At 35.3% G+C, this 17,475-nt stretch overlaps 1 protein-coding gene across 2 annotated transcripts in view; it reads right to left on the bottom strand.

Moving 5' to 3' along the window:
• Positions 1-15,128, bottom strand: part of LOC150092192 (disintegrin and metalloproteinase domain-containing protein 11-like) — a 1,236,934-nt gene extending 1,221,806 nt beyond the window's left edge. For both annotated transcript variants that reach the window (XM_090415260.1, XM_090415259.1), the window contains exon 1: positions 14,935-15,128. In XM_090415260.1, coding sequence (XP_090271386.1) covers positions 14,935-15,016 — 82 coding nt within the window. In that variant the 5' untranslated portion in view covers positions 15,017-15,128. The remainder of the gene's footprint in view (positions 1-14,934) is intronic.
• Positions 15,129-17,475: the final 2,347 nt, after the last annotated feature.

The following is a 17,475-nucleotide window of genomic DNA, read 5'->3' as shown; positions in this document are numbered from 1 at the left end:
ACTCACCGAAAGTGACCGTAGGGTGCTGTGAAAGATGATATGTAAAATCCGCCATTTGTCGGATTTGAATGCAGAGTTCCGGACATGGACTGGAACACGAACTTGCACAAAAACATTCAGAACCGAGGCTCACAACATGGGTTTCCATGGTAGGTCCGAAATATGCAAGCCAAACAACGGAACCAAGATGCAGTATTATAGGTAATTAGAAATATTGCGCGTACTCCATTCGAATTTCGGGTTTTAGTTATTACTAACAATTTCCGTCTTTTGTTTTATATAGCAGCATAGAATTTCCGACTCTTTCACGTAATTTAGTACTTAAAGTACAAGTTAAACGAAAAACCAAACTACTTAAAAGATTTTAAGTAAGGTTCTTTGTGTGTATGCGTACAAAGACAAATTTCTCTTAATTGCGATTATATAGGGGGGCACAGAGAGTTTCTGCATATAATATTCTTTTAATATGCTGTATTAAAATGGCTTGCCTGGTTAGCAGAGATGTCACAGGCCACGAAATCAAAATCCTATTACAAGCATGGTTATTTACCAATGCCTTCAGTTGGGAGATGAATATCATGTTTGAAACTACCTGCTTACTAGATGCCTGAAGTCAGGCTTAAGCAATGTTTCCGGATCCCACCCAAGGCAAGATAGACCATACCCTTGCATAGATGGGATTCAAATTAAAATAAGGTTGTGCCTGATTCAACACGGAATTATTTCAAGCAGCATTTGGACGAGTAAACAGGGCAGTGGTCTCACACCGACTAATGAAATAAACTACGTCCTCCATCTAAAGATGTTCCTGCCTATGATAGGACCAGATTAGACGCTGAAAATGCACAGCACTCCATACTGTTGATTATCTAAAAGTAATGGTAACATATTAGTTTTCTTCAACCAAGAAAATTCTTTGATTTTTTTTAATCCACACAGGACTGAACAAGGCCACTTATGAGGTGTCAGCGTCTGATGTCTTCTTTAGTGCCTTCTTATATAAGAACCTGAGAAGAAAAATGTCATAAAAACGACAAATTTGGCATCATTTACAGGATTTAGTTAGGTTTCCTCAAATAAGATTCAGCTGTAGACACTGTGTGGGCTCTACTTTGCACTTTTAATACTCCTCTAGTTGCTCTAATACTATGGCGCAACTGTTCACATTGCCTTGGGTAGAATTATGTGACAGAATTTCGAAAACAGTTTTCTCATCCTTTGGCCAACCATAAACTGACTGGTATCACTACCCAAATCGTCAGTTCCCTGCTGTAAACACACAACAGAACCTTACAATTTTCAAACAAAAGCTGACTTAACTGCATACATATTCAGAAAGTATGTACTAAGGTATGCCAGATGATAGTGTTAAAAGAAATCATGAAAATTCTACGGATAACCTGATGCAGAAACAGTAGGCTCCTGACTTGGTGAGGACGGTTACAATTCCTTGTAGATATTGTAGCGTACCCGAATAAACTCACTAATACTATATTAACAAAATCGGGGATTAGTTGATTTAAGATTTAGAATGAGAGAAAAATAACAATTTTTAAGCATGTAAATCACAACCATCTATTTTAATGATCGTTTATTCTTCGATGACTTGAACTTTTTCGATGAGCAAGTATTTTATTCCTAATTATAAAACTGCATTAGCGGATAAAAATGTATGAGGCAGTTGTAGAATACTAAAAAGGAATTCAAAATATAACTCTATATATTTCCATTTGATTAAATATCCAACCAGAAGGAAATTTTAAGAATTAACACATAAGAACTTAGTTTGCTTTCAGTCCCATTCTTAACATTCCTAGCTACTAATAACCAAAACATCAAGTAATTGACTTCTGTCATAAAGCCCAGGCTCGAATCCCGTACATGATGTGAGGAATCTTTACAACTCTTCACTTAAAGATTGATTAGCAGTTTCATACAAAGCTGTCAGGAATTTTTTACTTTTACTTAAAACTGAGGCTTTTCACCCAGCAAAAATGGCGACTGAGATCAAAAGATAGTATATTTTTTATGTCAAGTACCTGTGTTCTAAGGCTGTTTTTTTTACTGTTTGTTACACGCAACTGTCAGTAATAAACCTACTATATCATTTGCCGATAAGCGTGGTGAACGTCGCTTCCTTTATGTCACCTCATATTTCTAGGAATGTGAAGTATGTACAGATTCGAGGATTGCAATGGTTTGGGAGGGGAAGAATATCTTATTTTTAAGATAAAGTGGAAATTGCACACCAATTATCGACACTTATAGAGAGTTAATAATAAGGATCTGTTGGTGGTTATCTCTTTACTGCAGTCCGCACGCTTGTGCAAGAATATAGGTCTGGATTCATCCGATCATTTTTGATTTTCTAAAACGAGTCCAGCGTTTTTCCCATTTCACTACCAACACAAGTGGAAGACACGAATTGCAATTTTATCCTCATTGGAACAACAGAATACCTTCTTTTTAGAAGTTCTAGAGAATGATCAGGCATTAAGGAAGGTGCAGCATCAAAAGTAAACTGTTTGAACTAAAAACTGTTGCACAGGCTCAAAAGAATTATCACTGAAGTAACCTCTGGGTGGGTGTGCGCGCGCTGTTTTGTCTGGTCGTTTATGGAACTCACTCACTGAATACCCAACTGATATACTCGTACTTTACTCTTTGGTTTCAAATAGAAATACAAAGAACTTTGTTAACGGTATGTCGTAGATAGTATTGAACAGTGGTATTTATTTAGCATTACTGTATTTCGTTTGTTGTATTGAATTATCGTGAATGAAGGAACTTAAGCGTATTCTCTACAACATTTAGATACTTCGGTCTTCAGGAACGAATTCCAAATGGTTTTCCTGATGTTAACATTCCCGATTTTCTTTATCTGAATGGAAGGTTGAATTTTCAGATGATGATGACCGTTCCTCGTATTTTATGAATCGGATACAACGAAACCAAGCAGTTCATCTGTGTTTACATGAAAATATTTCGAGTTAGCCGATACGGAGATTACCACGTATATAAAAAATAAAACAATAATCTAGCGTCCGTATTAAGATAGATATTTATTTTAGCTCCTTGAAAGCAAATTCGTATGTCTGGAAATTCTGGGGGAAAATCAAACTGCAAAGTTTCTCTAACTTCAATGCTTTGTTTTAAAAAATCTCCTTGGTCCATGTATTGCAATATAATTTCTGTTACAGTGTTACAATGACAGCCCCTGCTCATCCTCTAACGTATTATATTTTCACGTCATTCACAATTTCATATTTGCATATACAAGCCAATACCTGCCACAAGATTAAGATGACATCAACGAAACGCAAACGCAACTAATACTAAAGATATTTTTAACATTTTTTTCGCTCGAAACTTTTGTCTTTGACGTTTAGTCCACGATTTTTCCTCCTCCCTTTCTCCTCGTGCAATATCAGACAAAAATGCAAAACCTTCCAACTAAGCTATTGCACGTTAGCTCTGAACAACGGAATATCTCCTTTCCAACATGTATTACACGACTCTATCGGCGCATTTATCTTCAGTGACGTCATCAATATTCTCCTTGCTTCGTATCTGTAGGCAGACCGATCATTACTGTCAGAATAATTCCGACAAGAAAAATCAACGACCATTCCTTGTGCACTTTAAGGGCTGATAGCCTTGTTTTTCTGCAACGTCCTAAAAATGCATTTGATGCGTAGCTACTTTCTCTCTCTCTCTCTCTCTCTCTCTCTCTCTCTCTCTCTCTAGGCTTATTGATTAAACGAATACTTTTTTGAAGTTATTGCATGCTCAACACATTTATAAAAGCAACCAAACGAACCATACCAAGGATTGTGTACTAGTTATGCGTGGCATAAAACGTGTGTGGTAGATGCCGTACTATCGGTGACCTCACATTCAGGATTGATCTCACAATGCAGGATGGTCACCGTGAATATCAATTACATGGCATTTTGGATGCCACGCTGTCTGCGGCAGAAGAAAGAAAGAAACTGCTTACTGAATAAGCAGTTTGTTTGTCCGATTCCATAAAACTTATGGAAAGAAACCAGAACACAGTGATATCACCGGGATTTCTTAGAAAAATTTAAGAAATCCTTTTAGAAATAGCGCTATTTTCTCGAATCCTGCAAGTAATAAGAAACAATTTTCTTTTTTTCCAAAATTGTATTTAACTTATTCTAACTAGGCAGAACTGCTTTCAAAAGATGGAAGGATCTGTGACATCCTTAAATGTGTTATGTTGAAAGGGATGTCAGCAATTCCTAACTTTAAAGAAAAAATGACATTATTGATCGTCTATTTTGTTTTTGACGAAGTAAATATATAAGGAAAGTGACTTAGTCCAACGACATTAAAACAGTCTAATCTCCCCAAGAGAAGAATACGGGATGAGAATGCAACACCACAACGCAAGCAAAAATTGTTTACCATAGATACACAGAAGTGTTATATAGCATCTGCCTTAGTCGTCAAACAAACAAAACTATTTTAAATTTGTAGTTTTAGTGGATAGAAAGTTGACGTTCAAATTCCACACAGCAAAAATTGCACATATATAATGCAGAGGAAGATATGTTGAAATGAAACAAACACTGACGTATGGTATAACATCCTTAAGGATGTCATTTTTCCTCTTTACAAGGCTTTAATAGGATCTCACCCGGGACCACAGGCGCAGATTTGGTCTCCTTGGTATCGAAGGGATAAATAAGCTGTGAAAACGCTACAAAGAAGAATTACATATGTGAAATCGGGATTATGGGATGTATATTACAAGAATACATTGAAAGAATGTGGACTGCAGATACTGGTAGACAGGATAAAGGTGGTGATATAACAGAGGTCTATAAACTTTTGAGAAGACGTTACAGGATAAATTTTAAATAAAATTTACCTTCACTTCGGCGCCGTTCGAAGATAGTGAAAAATTTACCCTTTGACTGGTAAGACGTGGGTTCGAATCGCCTTCGCAAGTCCTCATAAAGAGGACTTGCGAACGCGAAGCATTTGTTGACCTAGAAACATAAGCAAACTGACTGAAGAATACATTCCATTAACACACATAATATCCCAGCGTTCATAACTCTAGATGCCGCACATTGGCAGTAATTACAGGCAATCTATAACCATCTCGTTCACTCGAGTTAACTGGTTTTAATATTCCATTGTTGCCTAAACAATAATGGAAATGAACGCCACTGTCACGCGCTCTGACATTAAACATTCAACCATCATCATGCCTAGGACAAATGTAATGGAGATGATGGGCTTCAGTACAGCAGCGCATGCTCATAAAGCGATGGATAGCAAAGTGAATTTATTTTGAGGCGAATAAGTGCAACAAAACACTTTAAATATTACCTTAGACATAGACGATGTAGAGTTTCTTCTACATTGTGTTAAAAACATTGATAAAGCGGGGCAAAAATATTAATTATAAGCTGTCCTATAAATTTGATTCAATCAATAGAGTTCCAAGAAAAAGAATTCCCTCTGCTCAATAAAAAAAAGTTGATTTATTTGAAATCCCAAATAGATTTATGGACGTCTGTTTAATCTTGCTATTTTTCCTTCATCTGTTCACACACATTCGTCTTTCTGAAGAATAGAATTCTTTTCTATTCTTTTTGTTTTTAAGGATTACATTGCGAGAAAGAACAGAGCAAATATGAAATAATCTCGACAATAGAATTTTGATATGGATGAACCTTTTCCAAGAAAATTTTATTTCGTGGTGGTAAGTTTTGCTCCACAGCGGATTGCAGGTGACACTATTAGATTATGTGAAGTAGTGTCTGTCTTCTATGGATGAACATTTTGCTACAGATGTATGATGTATTGCATTGATGCTCTCACAACAGCAATCCTGGATTATTTACTGTCATTTTTACAAAAGCGGGGGTTTGGGGATCACATACTTCACCAGAATTTGTTGATAACATGTTTTCATCGTGTTGAAGGAAAACTATATTTTCTAGAAAGAACTGGAGAAAAAAAAAAAAGGCGAGTTTGAAGAGACGAAAGGGAACAGGGTAGGGTCGGAATGGCAGTATCGCAAACAATGCAATGTGTGGTAGTCTATAAAGTTCATTTGGCACTCAAAGATCAGATAAAATTCGTTTATGCTGTAATGTCATCGAGCCTCCATAGCTCAGTCAAAGCCCTTTGGTCGGAAAGACCTGGGTTCGATTCCTGTCCGAGACGTGAAGAACCTTTGTCTGGTCTCTTTCGACGAAAGGTGAGTTAGCCAGTCTCATATGGAAGTAGGGTTTTTTCCCACTGGAAACCTCGTGTTTTTCGGATCCGAGAACAAGCAAACCGACTCCGTGAACACACACACATGTACAGTCATAAAAATTGTTCGCCCCCCCCCCCAACTCTGCACAAGAGGAAAAAGTTTGCGGATAGTGTGTTGTGGTAAGACAATAATCTTTATTGTGAGATATTTCATTAAATATTAGTTTCATATGATAACATGAAAATGAAAACATTGTAAGTAAAATCTTGTTGAATTAAAAATTATTTCAAGTAAACACTAAAACACCATGAATGTCGTTAGAGTGCTTCCCATCACATTTTCTGTCTGATGGGAAGAAAAACAAGGGTTTCCAGTGAGTTAACCATTAATAATTTAAAGATTATTTTAATAGTAAAGTTCATACGGTCTGGATGATAATCGCGGCTTTACAACACAACACAAATCATTCTCAAATAGGCCTACCATTGATACATCAAATAGCGGAAGGACAGCACATTATAAGGAAAAACTACTCAAAAGAACTTGTATGCACTTTAATTTTCGTACAATAAATTCTGTCCCTGTTATTTTTAAGTAGTCCCCGATGTATTTATTATTGATAGACAACTGTCCTCCAATTGAATTATAAGATAAGAAAAAAAAAGTTTCAGAAGCCAAATCTAATTGAAATTAGCAACTAAATAAACCTTAGTCCTTATTAGGACTGGCTTAAAGGGGCGAAGCAAAGATTCTTTTCATCTTCCCCGTTATCTGTAGAGGACAGTGTAGGGATAAGGTATTATCGAGCTATTAAAGCTCTGATCATGGCAGGAGGGTAACAGCAATAGCCAACTCAGTTAGAACTTCACTGGCTACAGCACTGCCATCCATTACCCTCCGAGGGTATGGTCTATCCTCTAAATAAACCAATTAACAATTGACATTTATGTCTTTAGGGGTGAAGCAAGATGCTTTTCATATTCCCCGCTATCTGTTGTGGTTACTGTGAGGGTAAAATTTACGAGCAGTTTGCTCGCCCTGAATGGGCATAGAGATTATGCATCGCTATAGGAGGCTAATAGTGGAAACTTGGATGCTAAGGATTAGAAAAGAGAAAATTTAGGGAATATTTTCTCTTTTCTACAATCCTTAGCATCCAAGTTTTTCCTAAAGACGTCCACACATCCCAACGATTTGGTTCAGCAAGCTGCAGCATACGAGGCAACGGACATATTCAAGCATAGAAGACCAAAAGCTATATTAGCCTCCTATAGCGATGCATAATCTCCATGCCCATTCAGGGCGAGCAAACTGCTCGTAAATTTTACCCTCACTGTATTCGAAATTTATGCCAATTTTAAAATACTGTTGCTTCGAAAACACAAGATATAAATTAATGTTTATCTTTTACAATACAATTTTAAAGGCCTTTATGCTTAATTACAATTTATTTAAAATTTTATATGAATTTTAATAAGTAGTCATTAGTGCTACAGGGAGTTGCTTGTATACTTTCGGTTATTTGGATCTCTCTCTTTCTCTCTCTCTCTCTGAAGGGGTTTGTAATTTCTTTGATATCTTTCATTACGCTTTCCAGTTCCTCTTTGCCTCAATTTTTTTGTCGCACTCATTCCGCCTCTGTATCTCCTCCTTTTGTTTCACAGGCTGCATGCAGCTAAAAGCGCGAACAAAAATGTATGCACCTCTCAGCAACCCTGTCATTACTCGTTTTCCCCTAGCTTATCTAGCTCCACTTGATTATTCAAAGCTCTCTGATCTCGGTACCAGCACTGTTATCCCATTAGATGATGTTGCCTCCTTTTCATTTGGAGTGTGTCTAATTTAGACGGAAGTTCACTCTTTTCATTTGCATTTATAACTCTGGGTACGTTCTTCCTTTTTTCCATTAGTACTGTGATCAATGGCAGGAACAGGCACCTCCTTTTATTGCATACTCTTGTATTCTTCTTGTTAATGAGCAACCAACCAGCGAGTTAAACACTACAGCAACTAACTACAACGTGGCTGAACTGAAAAGCAAATGTCTTCATTCTCGAAGAGATAACAACGTATGTTATTACCCACCTTATTAGCAACGTGTTTTTAATCATCCAGACGTTTTTTTTTTTTTTTCATTTCGAAAATTAACACTCTATAAAAGTGTCAACAGATCTTCGTAACAAGCGAATATATTCATATAAATTGAGATAAAAAAATATTTATATGCGAATAAATATTTAGCTGTATATATACACAAATAGTAGGATGATTTTTATGCGAAAACTACTAACAATACTGATGCGGCAACTACGAAGAATGTTTGACATCTGACGCCACCTACCGGTAAAGAATGACAACTTTACTCGGTGTTAGAAATGTATGCAAGCTTGGCAAGACCGTATCAGGTACTGATAGCATTTGAAAAAACAATTCATTTAATTCAACACAATTGGTGGTCAATGATGATCACGTGTTTATTTTATTACGTATATAAGAGCTGGTGTGCGTCTGAGATTTTTTCTGGAAGGAAAGACCATGAATTGCGATATTTCAACTGCAACTGACACGGCAAAAAAAGGGGGGGGGATATATTTAATATAAATTTCAGATTCAGAATAAAATAAAAATCTGACTAAAAAATGGGATAAATATCCATATTTTAAAAACAAGTAAAAGAAAATAAATGTTTTAGTAAGTGCTTGAATGACCTTTGCCGTGATCTGAAATAGTGTACAAATGAAAGCTGAGGGGAAGATGAAAATCAATATGCATATGAATTAAAACGACAGAATTTTTAATATAATATATAGGATATTGAAAAAAAATTACCTGTTAAGTTAAAACACTAAAAACTTTACTTAATTTATTATCTTTCAAATAAATTATTACATTTTTAAATACACCTTTTCTTTATTAATATAACTTAATAATACCTAAACTCAATAGGTAAAAGATGAGTTCATTAAATTCGTTTCTTTATGATTTTACGCATGTAAGATGAAATCAGGAGAAAATATTCAGAAAGTAGAAATCGTAAGACGAGCTAGTACTCGTAAGTTCTTAGATACTTAGTGAATTCTTATCTTTATTTCCTTCCCAAGTACCCAAAGAATTAGGAGGAAATCCTTCAGCATCGTCGCCACCCTCTCAAGCGATGAGATAGAGACTCAAATTAAATACACAAGTGTCCTGATGGAGAAGGAAATATCCGCGTCTTTATGCCTTTCTTTGTCTAATGGGGATTAAGAACACATCTAGTGCTTAACTCAATAGCTGCTTACCACTTTATTTCAAGTAGATCCCAATGCAGTCTCCAACTCGACGACGCGATATTAAGGATTGAACTCAACTGTTCTTAATTTTATGTTCGGTAATTGAAACTCTTTTGCTCTTGGGAAAGTTTGCGAATTCTTTGTTCTGAGAAACTCTTGAAACAGCCAATGATTGTTTCGCAGTTGATGAAATCGCTGACGTCAGCACTTTTATGCGCGGATGTGTTTGAGTGGCTATTCGACGCCATGGAACAAAAACAGAAATAAAAATAACTTTTGCAATTTTCATCTGAATTTCTCAGAAATAACGACTATATTTTTATTGGTTGAAAACAAGTTAATAGCACTTCGAATACATTCTGTATTGGACCTCATTCCGAATCCAAACATTTTCACCTATTCTAACCTTCAATAATATATATAAATCAAAATCAACCTCTTTTTTCCCATAGATTTAAAAATTATCTTGTACAACTTATGACTTAAACTTCTTTTGCAAACCAAAGAGCAAAATGACGTCTTTCTCTGACCAATCCATCATTTTTCACCTCATATCCAATGCGTAGTCGTTGTGGCTGTTTGGAATTATAGCCTAAAGCTATGTGTGTTATATCTGTAAACTGAATGTAAATTCTGTCCAGATTTGTCAATTCCGCCAAATCAAAAACTGAGGACAAATCCTCAACCTGAGTAGGAGACTAGTTAACTCACCCTCAAATGGAAAAATCCGTATATATATAGGTTCTTCGCATGCTAGATGGAATTCAAATCAAAGTCTTATCAACCAAACGGCTTCATTGATACCAACTGTGCTACGCAGGCTCCAAAGTTTGTTCCACTTCATGCCATTCAAATTTCTTCCAAATCTGTTGCAGCTCGCATAATAATCAGCCTTCATTGAGTCAGATGGAAATTCACGGAACCATCTCCTCAATTTATCTACTTCTAATAATATTTCTTGAAATTTTTCGTTCCCTAGTATGTCCAAAAATATTTCTCGTCAACCTACAAACACGACCAGTTTTACCACTTCCCACACAGAAACAGAAGGATCAATAACGAGTTGAAACATGTTCCTACATGTTCGGATTCCATTTAGTACTGAGAGATTTTGATAGGGTTAATGTTTCAGATACGGCATTGTTTTTATTCAAAAATTATGTGACATTTTCTTAGAAACGAATAGTGAATATCTGAAGCAGAAAGTTAATATCAGTTTGTTAGAGAAACTTAAACTATTCCAATAGTAAATCAAAGACCAAGCTATAAAAGTTAGAGTTTTGCGCAGCTTAAAAATAAATACTTCTTATTTTGTAGGAAGTCGACGTAAACTGAAAGGCCTCAAGACACTAGAAAAAAAAGCGACCCACTTCAGCTAAACCATGTTTATTTTTAAGATTAACGTAATGTCTAGACAAATCATGAATAATAGAGACGTAAACGATATATTTGTATCCTAATCCCTCTATACAGTATTCTTTTAAACATTTCCCACAATTTAAAGTCTGCCTACTTCTCTCTCTCTCTCTCTCTCTCTCACACACACACACATCGCCTTTACTTCTTCGCAAACCTTTACGCATGCTCTGTGAAAACTCCCATTGCAATTTCCTCGAGACAGCTAACTTCTTTCTTTGTGCACTATTAATTTAACCTCCTTCTCTCTCCTCCCCACCCGCACCCTTCTTCCCTTCGTTTACTTATCTATGTATTTACATAGTTATTCTCGATTATCGCGCCGATGTGAAAAGATTCTGAGCAAATAGGGTGCTAGTTTCTCTCTTAAACCTGCGATCAACTGCGAAGAAATGAAAGCCGAAAGGCATTTGCACAAAGAGATTATTTTTACCCAATGTTGCAACTGTTCGGAACATAATATACAATCAAATGCGAATGACGTCAAACGTTGCGATAGTGAACATAAATAGCTCAATATTCTGATAGTTGCTTCCAATGTGGAAGCCATCCAATGTGTTCCTTTAGCCAGGTACGTTTGAAGACATACAGGTGGATACGATTTCTCGTTTTACCATTTGACAATAACAAGCTGAACAAGTAATGAAGTTGTAGAAATAGTTCTGATTAGTAGTCGTAATAAAGAAGATTAGTTATTGTTTTATTTGTGTGACAAAACTGGAAACCATTGACTGCTATGTGTGGCTTGTGCTTCTACGCTATCTGTGGATTTAAAGGTATATTTTAGATTCGCTCGGTGGTGTAATTTTATTGTGCAGTGAAGATGGAAACTATGGCAAGTTTCTTTTCATGTTTCCTGAATGATAAGCTTTCTCTTGTGAAGTTAGTGGGTCATAAGAGAGGCCGAATTTACCAAACTGTCGGAATTCTGTCTGTGAATTAAATCTACGAACAGAACACTTGATAGCATTTTCCCGTTATTAATGTTTTTATTCTCTTGACTATAAACATAGCTTTTATTCTGTTCATCGTGGAAGTAAGACACTTAAAAAGAATATTCCGGTTCATCAAAACAAAATGGCAGAATGATCTACCTTTTCGCCATTAAGATCCCAAGATGGTGCGCACCGAAGTGCTAGAGGTAAATGGAAATCTAACATTAAATAGACTTACACTGCACACGATTGTAGTTTTACTTCTGTTATGTAGTACAGCCAAGTTAATAAAACAACGAAACATCACTTTAATAGAGTACTTGGAGTGAGCCATAGTGCGAGGGACAAAGTAAGATGTTTTACTGTTTGGCGCTAAAATGAACATAAAAGTCGTAATATTTATGGGGGAGGGACTTGTGGTCTGGTCACGGAGTCAATGATTGTTCATTTCCCTTATTATGATCTTTATGTTTATGGCTGTTGGCAGCTTCTATGTTCTTGGAGCCCTCTGTAAAAAGTCGATCCAACTAACGTAATGTTAGTTGGATCGACTTTTTTTTTTTTCATCATCTTTATAATGACAGTCTCATATCATTCTATTCTTCGCAACGTGATACATATAATGTAATGCAAAAATGATTAACAAGTGAATCGTATACAGAAACACGGAATTTGCCTGGAGATTTAAAACGAAACTTTTCCTAATGCATAGTAAAGAAAACTTTGACAAAATGGCTTTTCAACGCTTTCCGAAAAATTTGTAAGTAAACTATTAATAGGTGTATTAGTATAATACCAAAATATGGATCTTAGTAACATCAATTTTGTAAAATTAGTAAAATATGATGATAATATTAAATATGCATCATTATTTTAGAAAGAAACGAATGGAACATAAATATTTTGAATTTTTATGTTCCAATGAAGCATTCCAAAATGCTTCATTGGTTTTAAAATGATTACAGATGATAACTTCATTATATGTTAGTATCCGGAATTTTATTTTACTTTAATTTGTTATACATACATACATGATGACCGGAAAGAGCATTTCCAGAAGTATTTAATAATGGCAACTATGGGTCTAGAGAAACTAGATAATTCATTATAGATTTATTATACAGAGTTTTTTTTTGGCTAGATGGGTGAAGCAAAAATGCTTTTCGTATTCCCCGTTATATCAGTAAAGAAAATGTGTGGATAGGGTAATATAGAGCTATAAGCTCCGATCGTGGCAGGAGGATAACAGCAATAGCCGAGCCTCAGTTAGAACTTCATTGGCTACAGCATTGTCATCCATTATCCTCCAAGGGTATTAATCACCGCATCTCACGGTCGATTTTGCTCTCCTCACGCTACAGCTTAGTTCTTAAAAGAACTGGGCGATGGACTGAGTCCTTGACTCTTTATCCCGTCATCTGAATGAAGAGAATCTGTGTGGATGGGGTGTTATCGAGCTAAAAGATCCAGTCATGGCTGGGTAACGGGAAATAGCCGAGCCTCAATTAAAACTTCATTGGCTACAGCATTGCCATTCGTTACCCTGGAAGTCCTAAAAAAGGACTTTTTTTTCTTCTCCCAAACCTTTTTCACGCTACAGCTTAGTTCTTAAAAGAACTGGGAGATGGACTGAGTCCTTGACTCTTTATCCCGTCATCTGAATGAAGAAAATCTGTGTGGATAGGGTGTTACTGAGCTAAAAGCTCTAGTCATGGCTGAGTAACGGCCTTAGCGGATCCTCAGTTAAAACTTCATTGGCTACAGCATCGCCATCCGCTACCCTGGAAGTCCTAAAAAGGACTATTCATACCACGCTACAGCTTAGTCCTTATAAGGACTGGCTTAAAGGGGCGAAGCAAGAATGCTTTTCATCTTCCCCGTTATCTGTAGAGGACAGTGTACGGATAGGGTGTTATTGAGCTATTAAAGCTCTGGTCATGGCAGGAGGGAAGTGAGCTTACTTTATCACATTTAGGTTAAATATTTGTTATATTATATTTTATATGCTGGATTAGTTTTATGGTTGATTTCTTAAGAAAAATGCAGAAAAAAAAAAAGATGAATTAAGTTTCATTTTTTACATTTTAGTATATTTAAGATATTTTAGTGTTTTTTTTTTTAGTTTAGGCAATTGATCTCAAAGGATTTTTTTTCTGTTTTTGCACGCTAGTAGTGTACTATCTCTTCAATGCCATAAATATTATTTTAGTTTTATAAACTCCAAGCATTTAATTATTACTGTTATTCATTTATCTATCGCGGTGACATGAGATGAAACTAATTTTGCAAAAGCAAATGCAGACGACATTAACTTCCTTTTTTCTCCCCTAAATCAAAAAACGCAGACGAAATATCCAACTTTATGCATTTTCTATCTACGATAACAAAACACTATAATAATATTATTTGTTAATAATTCAGAAAATAAACTCGTAATCGTTTATTCACCAGATGCAGAAATGTGTTGATTTTTTGTTAATTTACCTTTAATTAATAAATTCATTTTATATGATTATTTATAATTTATTTCAGAATTAGCTATATATATTATACGCTTTATATTTTAAATAGTGAACGAACGATAATAAGACGAAAGAAAACTATTTAAACGGATTAATTCGCTTATATATTGCTAACTAAAAGTTCTTGTGTGATTTTTGAAGTAGCAATGAAGCTTATTCAAGCTTCAATTTACTGCAAAAGCCAATAAATATACAAAAAAAGACCAATTATTTGAATGTGCAGTGGATGCTTTTCCTTTATCTCGTTAACACAGACCCAAAAGATCCTTCATATTAATAAACGCTTCAAAAGCATCTCAAATAAAAAAATACGGATGAGGATCAAGAGGAGGAGGAGGAAAAGATGAATTGGGAAGAGAGAAACGCCATCCGGCATCATCTCGCTACAAGAATGTATCGACAAACGCCTCGTTAGGCTTAAATCTGGGATGGCGTTCGGGCCTCACACCGTCTGTTTCGTCGGCTGCGTATACCTGCCGTAAGAGCATCTTTCAACCACCGGCGCTAAAGACGCAGATGAGAAGGATAAAATCAAAGTTAAAACTCACCTCTTTCTGTTTTGGCCAGACTGCCACCACCAGACGACAGTCCACTGCAAAAGATAGCCGCTACCAGACAAATCCACTGCATGGTTATGTGGCCATTGCGTATTTCCGATCCATGAAGCCGTCACTTCGATCCACAAGCTGAGCGCGTTCCGCCACCGCAGCCCCGGCTCCCTGCCGACTACTCAGGCATACCCACTTACTCTGATTTTCCCCTGCACTTCCTGCTGTCGCGGGAGCAGAGAGACAGAGAGAAGATGGCGGCCTCTCCAGGCGGATAAATACCTCCAACTGAACATTTCGTCGCTTTAAAAACAAAAGAAAATAAAGAAAAAAAAAATCGCTCCAGACGTATTTTGAACTTCGGAAATACCGGGATGTGGAATTTAAAAATGCTTCGTGTATTTTATCAAAACTTTTTGTTGCATCAATTAGTATTATAAATCTATTGGCGCTGTTTGCGTGATCGGATATTTATTTCTGAACTCAATATCACCGTCATGGAGAGTGCACTCTTGCGGCACCTGATAAAAGCATTTTTTGTTATTGCTTGACCTACTCGGAAATTAACAATTCAAGGATTTGGTTCTCCTAAAAACTTTCTATGAGACCTTAATTAAGTGAAAATATTGGTCTTCAATTTTTTTGTTTTTTCTTTCTGAAGAAATGCTATAAGTGCACAAACGTATACACCACTTAATGACCTGCATACTCAATATATTTGTAAATGCAGTCCATTTACTCACGAAACCAAAAACACGAATAATGAATAATGCATTGGCTATTCTGCAGTCGTCTGCTAACAGCAACTATTTTGTTTGTGTTCTACAGAAGACTGATTTTAGATTCGATTTGATATTTATTTGTCTGGCAATAACAGTCATAGCAACTCTCATATTAATAATTAAATTAATCAATCTAAATAAAGATTTTTAATTTGTTTGCTGTGATAATCATGTGAATTGCATTTACCAAAAAGTAAAATTATAAATATATATTTATTTTAAAATAATTTTAGTGATCCTAAAAATACCACAAATTCGGCAAAGCTATTCTTTGCACGGTATGAATTTAAAAATTTTTCCTAAAATGTTAAATTATCTGTCTTCAACATCATTTTTCTACTTTCTCTTTAAGAAACTTCAGTAACATTTATAATGTCTTTATTCATCTGTATTCTAACTACTGTGGTAATTCAATTCATGCAATTTTACTCTATTTAAAATATTCAAATTAATGAACGTATATCACTAAAACCACTGAATATTATGAAGCAATGTAGATTTATATTAATATAGCTTATTATTTATTTGTATTATTTACATCCTCACATAAAAATAATCCTAATAACGTGCTCTATTACAGATATATAATCAAGTTATGACAGATCACTATTTGTGGATTTTTTTTTCTTGGTTATTATCTTTCCAATAGCATATCGATATCATTTACATACTACAACATTAGTTTGTTTTTCTTGATAGGTCAATGATATTTCTGCTTCCCACTGACTTCCTTTGAATTCTTTTTTGCAATTTTAATTCGTGATATTTCCTTATCCAGATCAGTATTATTTTCATCTTTCTCAATGTAACCCTGCGTGCTCCATTGCAGGGCAAGATAGTGCAACATGCACTAAGGAACATCGAACTTGATAAAGGATTGGGGGGAGGAGGGGGGGGCTGAGAGAAACTGAAATTATGAACTGTTTTTGGTTTTATCAATTTGTACTACATTATTCGCAATTAAATTGTGGAAATTCATTTGCAACTCCAAAATGTTTTCATTATTTCTTTCTTATAATTAGTTTCCAAAGTATTTTATCATACACCGAGAACTGCAATGTCCACTTTAGCATACAAAGATCATTGCATTGTTCGATGTATTTTCAATTCTTTCATATTTTGCTTACTATTGTAAAAAATTGCAACTGTAGTAATGATAAACTATTCGCTAATTATAGTTAATTTTATTAAGAAAATAGTTGCATCTATAAAATACGTTTTAAAAACCCTGCAATAGTTTGCAAAATATCGCAAATTTTCAAGAACCAACTCCTAAATCAAGTAAACCTTTTTTTTTCCTTCTTAGAATCCACTAACTACTTAGCGCATCTTAACAAAATCAGTTATTTTAGATATTCTGGAATACAGTTTTAAAATCCTTGAAATAATTTTAAAAACTAAAACAGGAATGAATTTGATTTAACTGGGGCTTAGAGAAAATATCCACTGCCTTTGATCTGAAAAAGATGAATTCAAATACTCTTTAAAAAGCTTTTTTTTCCTTGTTTTAACCGTTTTCAACAAACGATCGATTAGCGATTTTAAACAGGAAGTAGCTATTTATATTTTACATCGCTTGAAAATAGTATCACCGTAGACAAGTTACTTCAGCAGATGATATCTTCGTTGATACAAGAATGAGGTATAACAATTTCTTATGTAGTTTCCAATCCTCATGTCGCCGACAATTTAGATTCCTGACCTCAAGAGATAATGCAGGTTGTATGTTATTATTATCTTTAGGCCCTTTGCCTCATGT

The sequence above is a fragment of the Typopeltis vanoorti genome, unplaced genomic scaffold (genome assembly GCF_054136105.1).
Source record: "Typopeltis vanoorti isolate ZY-2024b unplaced genomic scaffold, IOZ_Tvanoo_1.0 HiC_scaffold_24, whole genome shotgun sequence".
In the NCBI taxonomy this organism is placed as follows: domain Eukaryota; kingdom Metazoa; phylum Arthropoda; class Arachnida; order Uropygi; family Thelyphonidae; genus Typopeltis; species Typopeltis vanoorti.
Note: the sequence above shows the minus strand (reverse complement) of the source record. Positions and strands in the feature narration are given on the sequence as shown.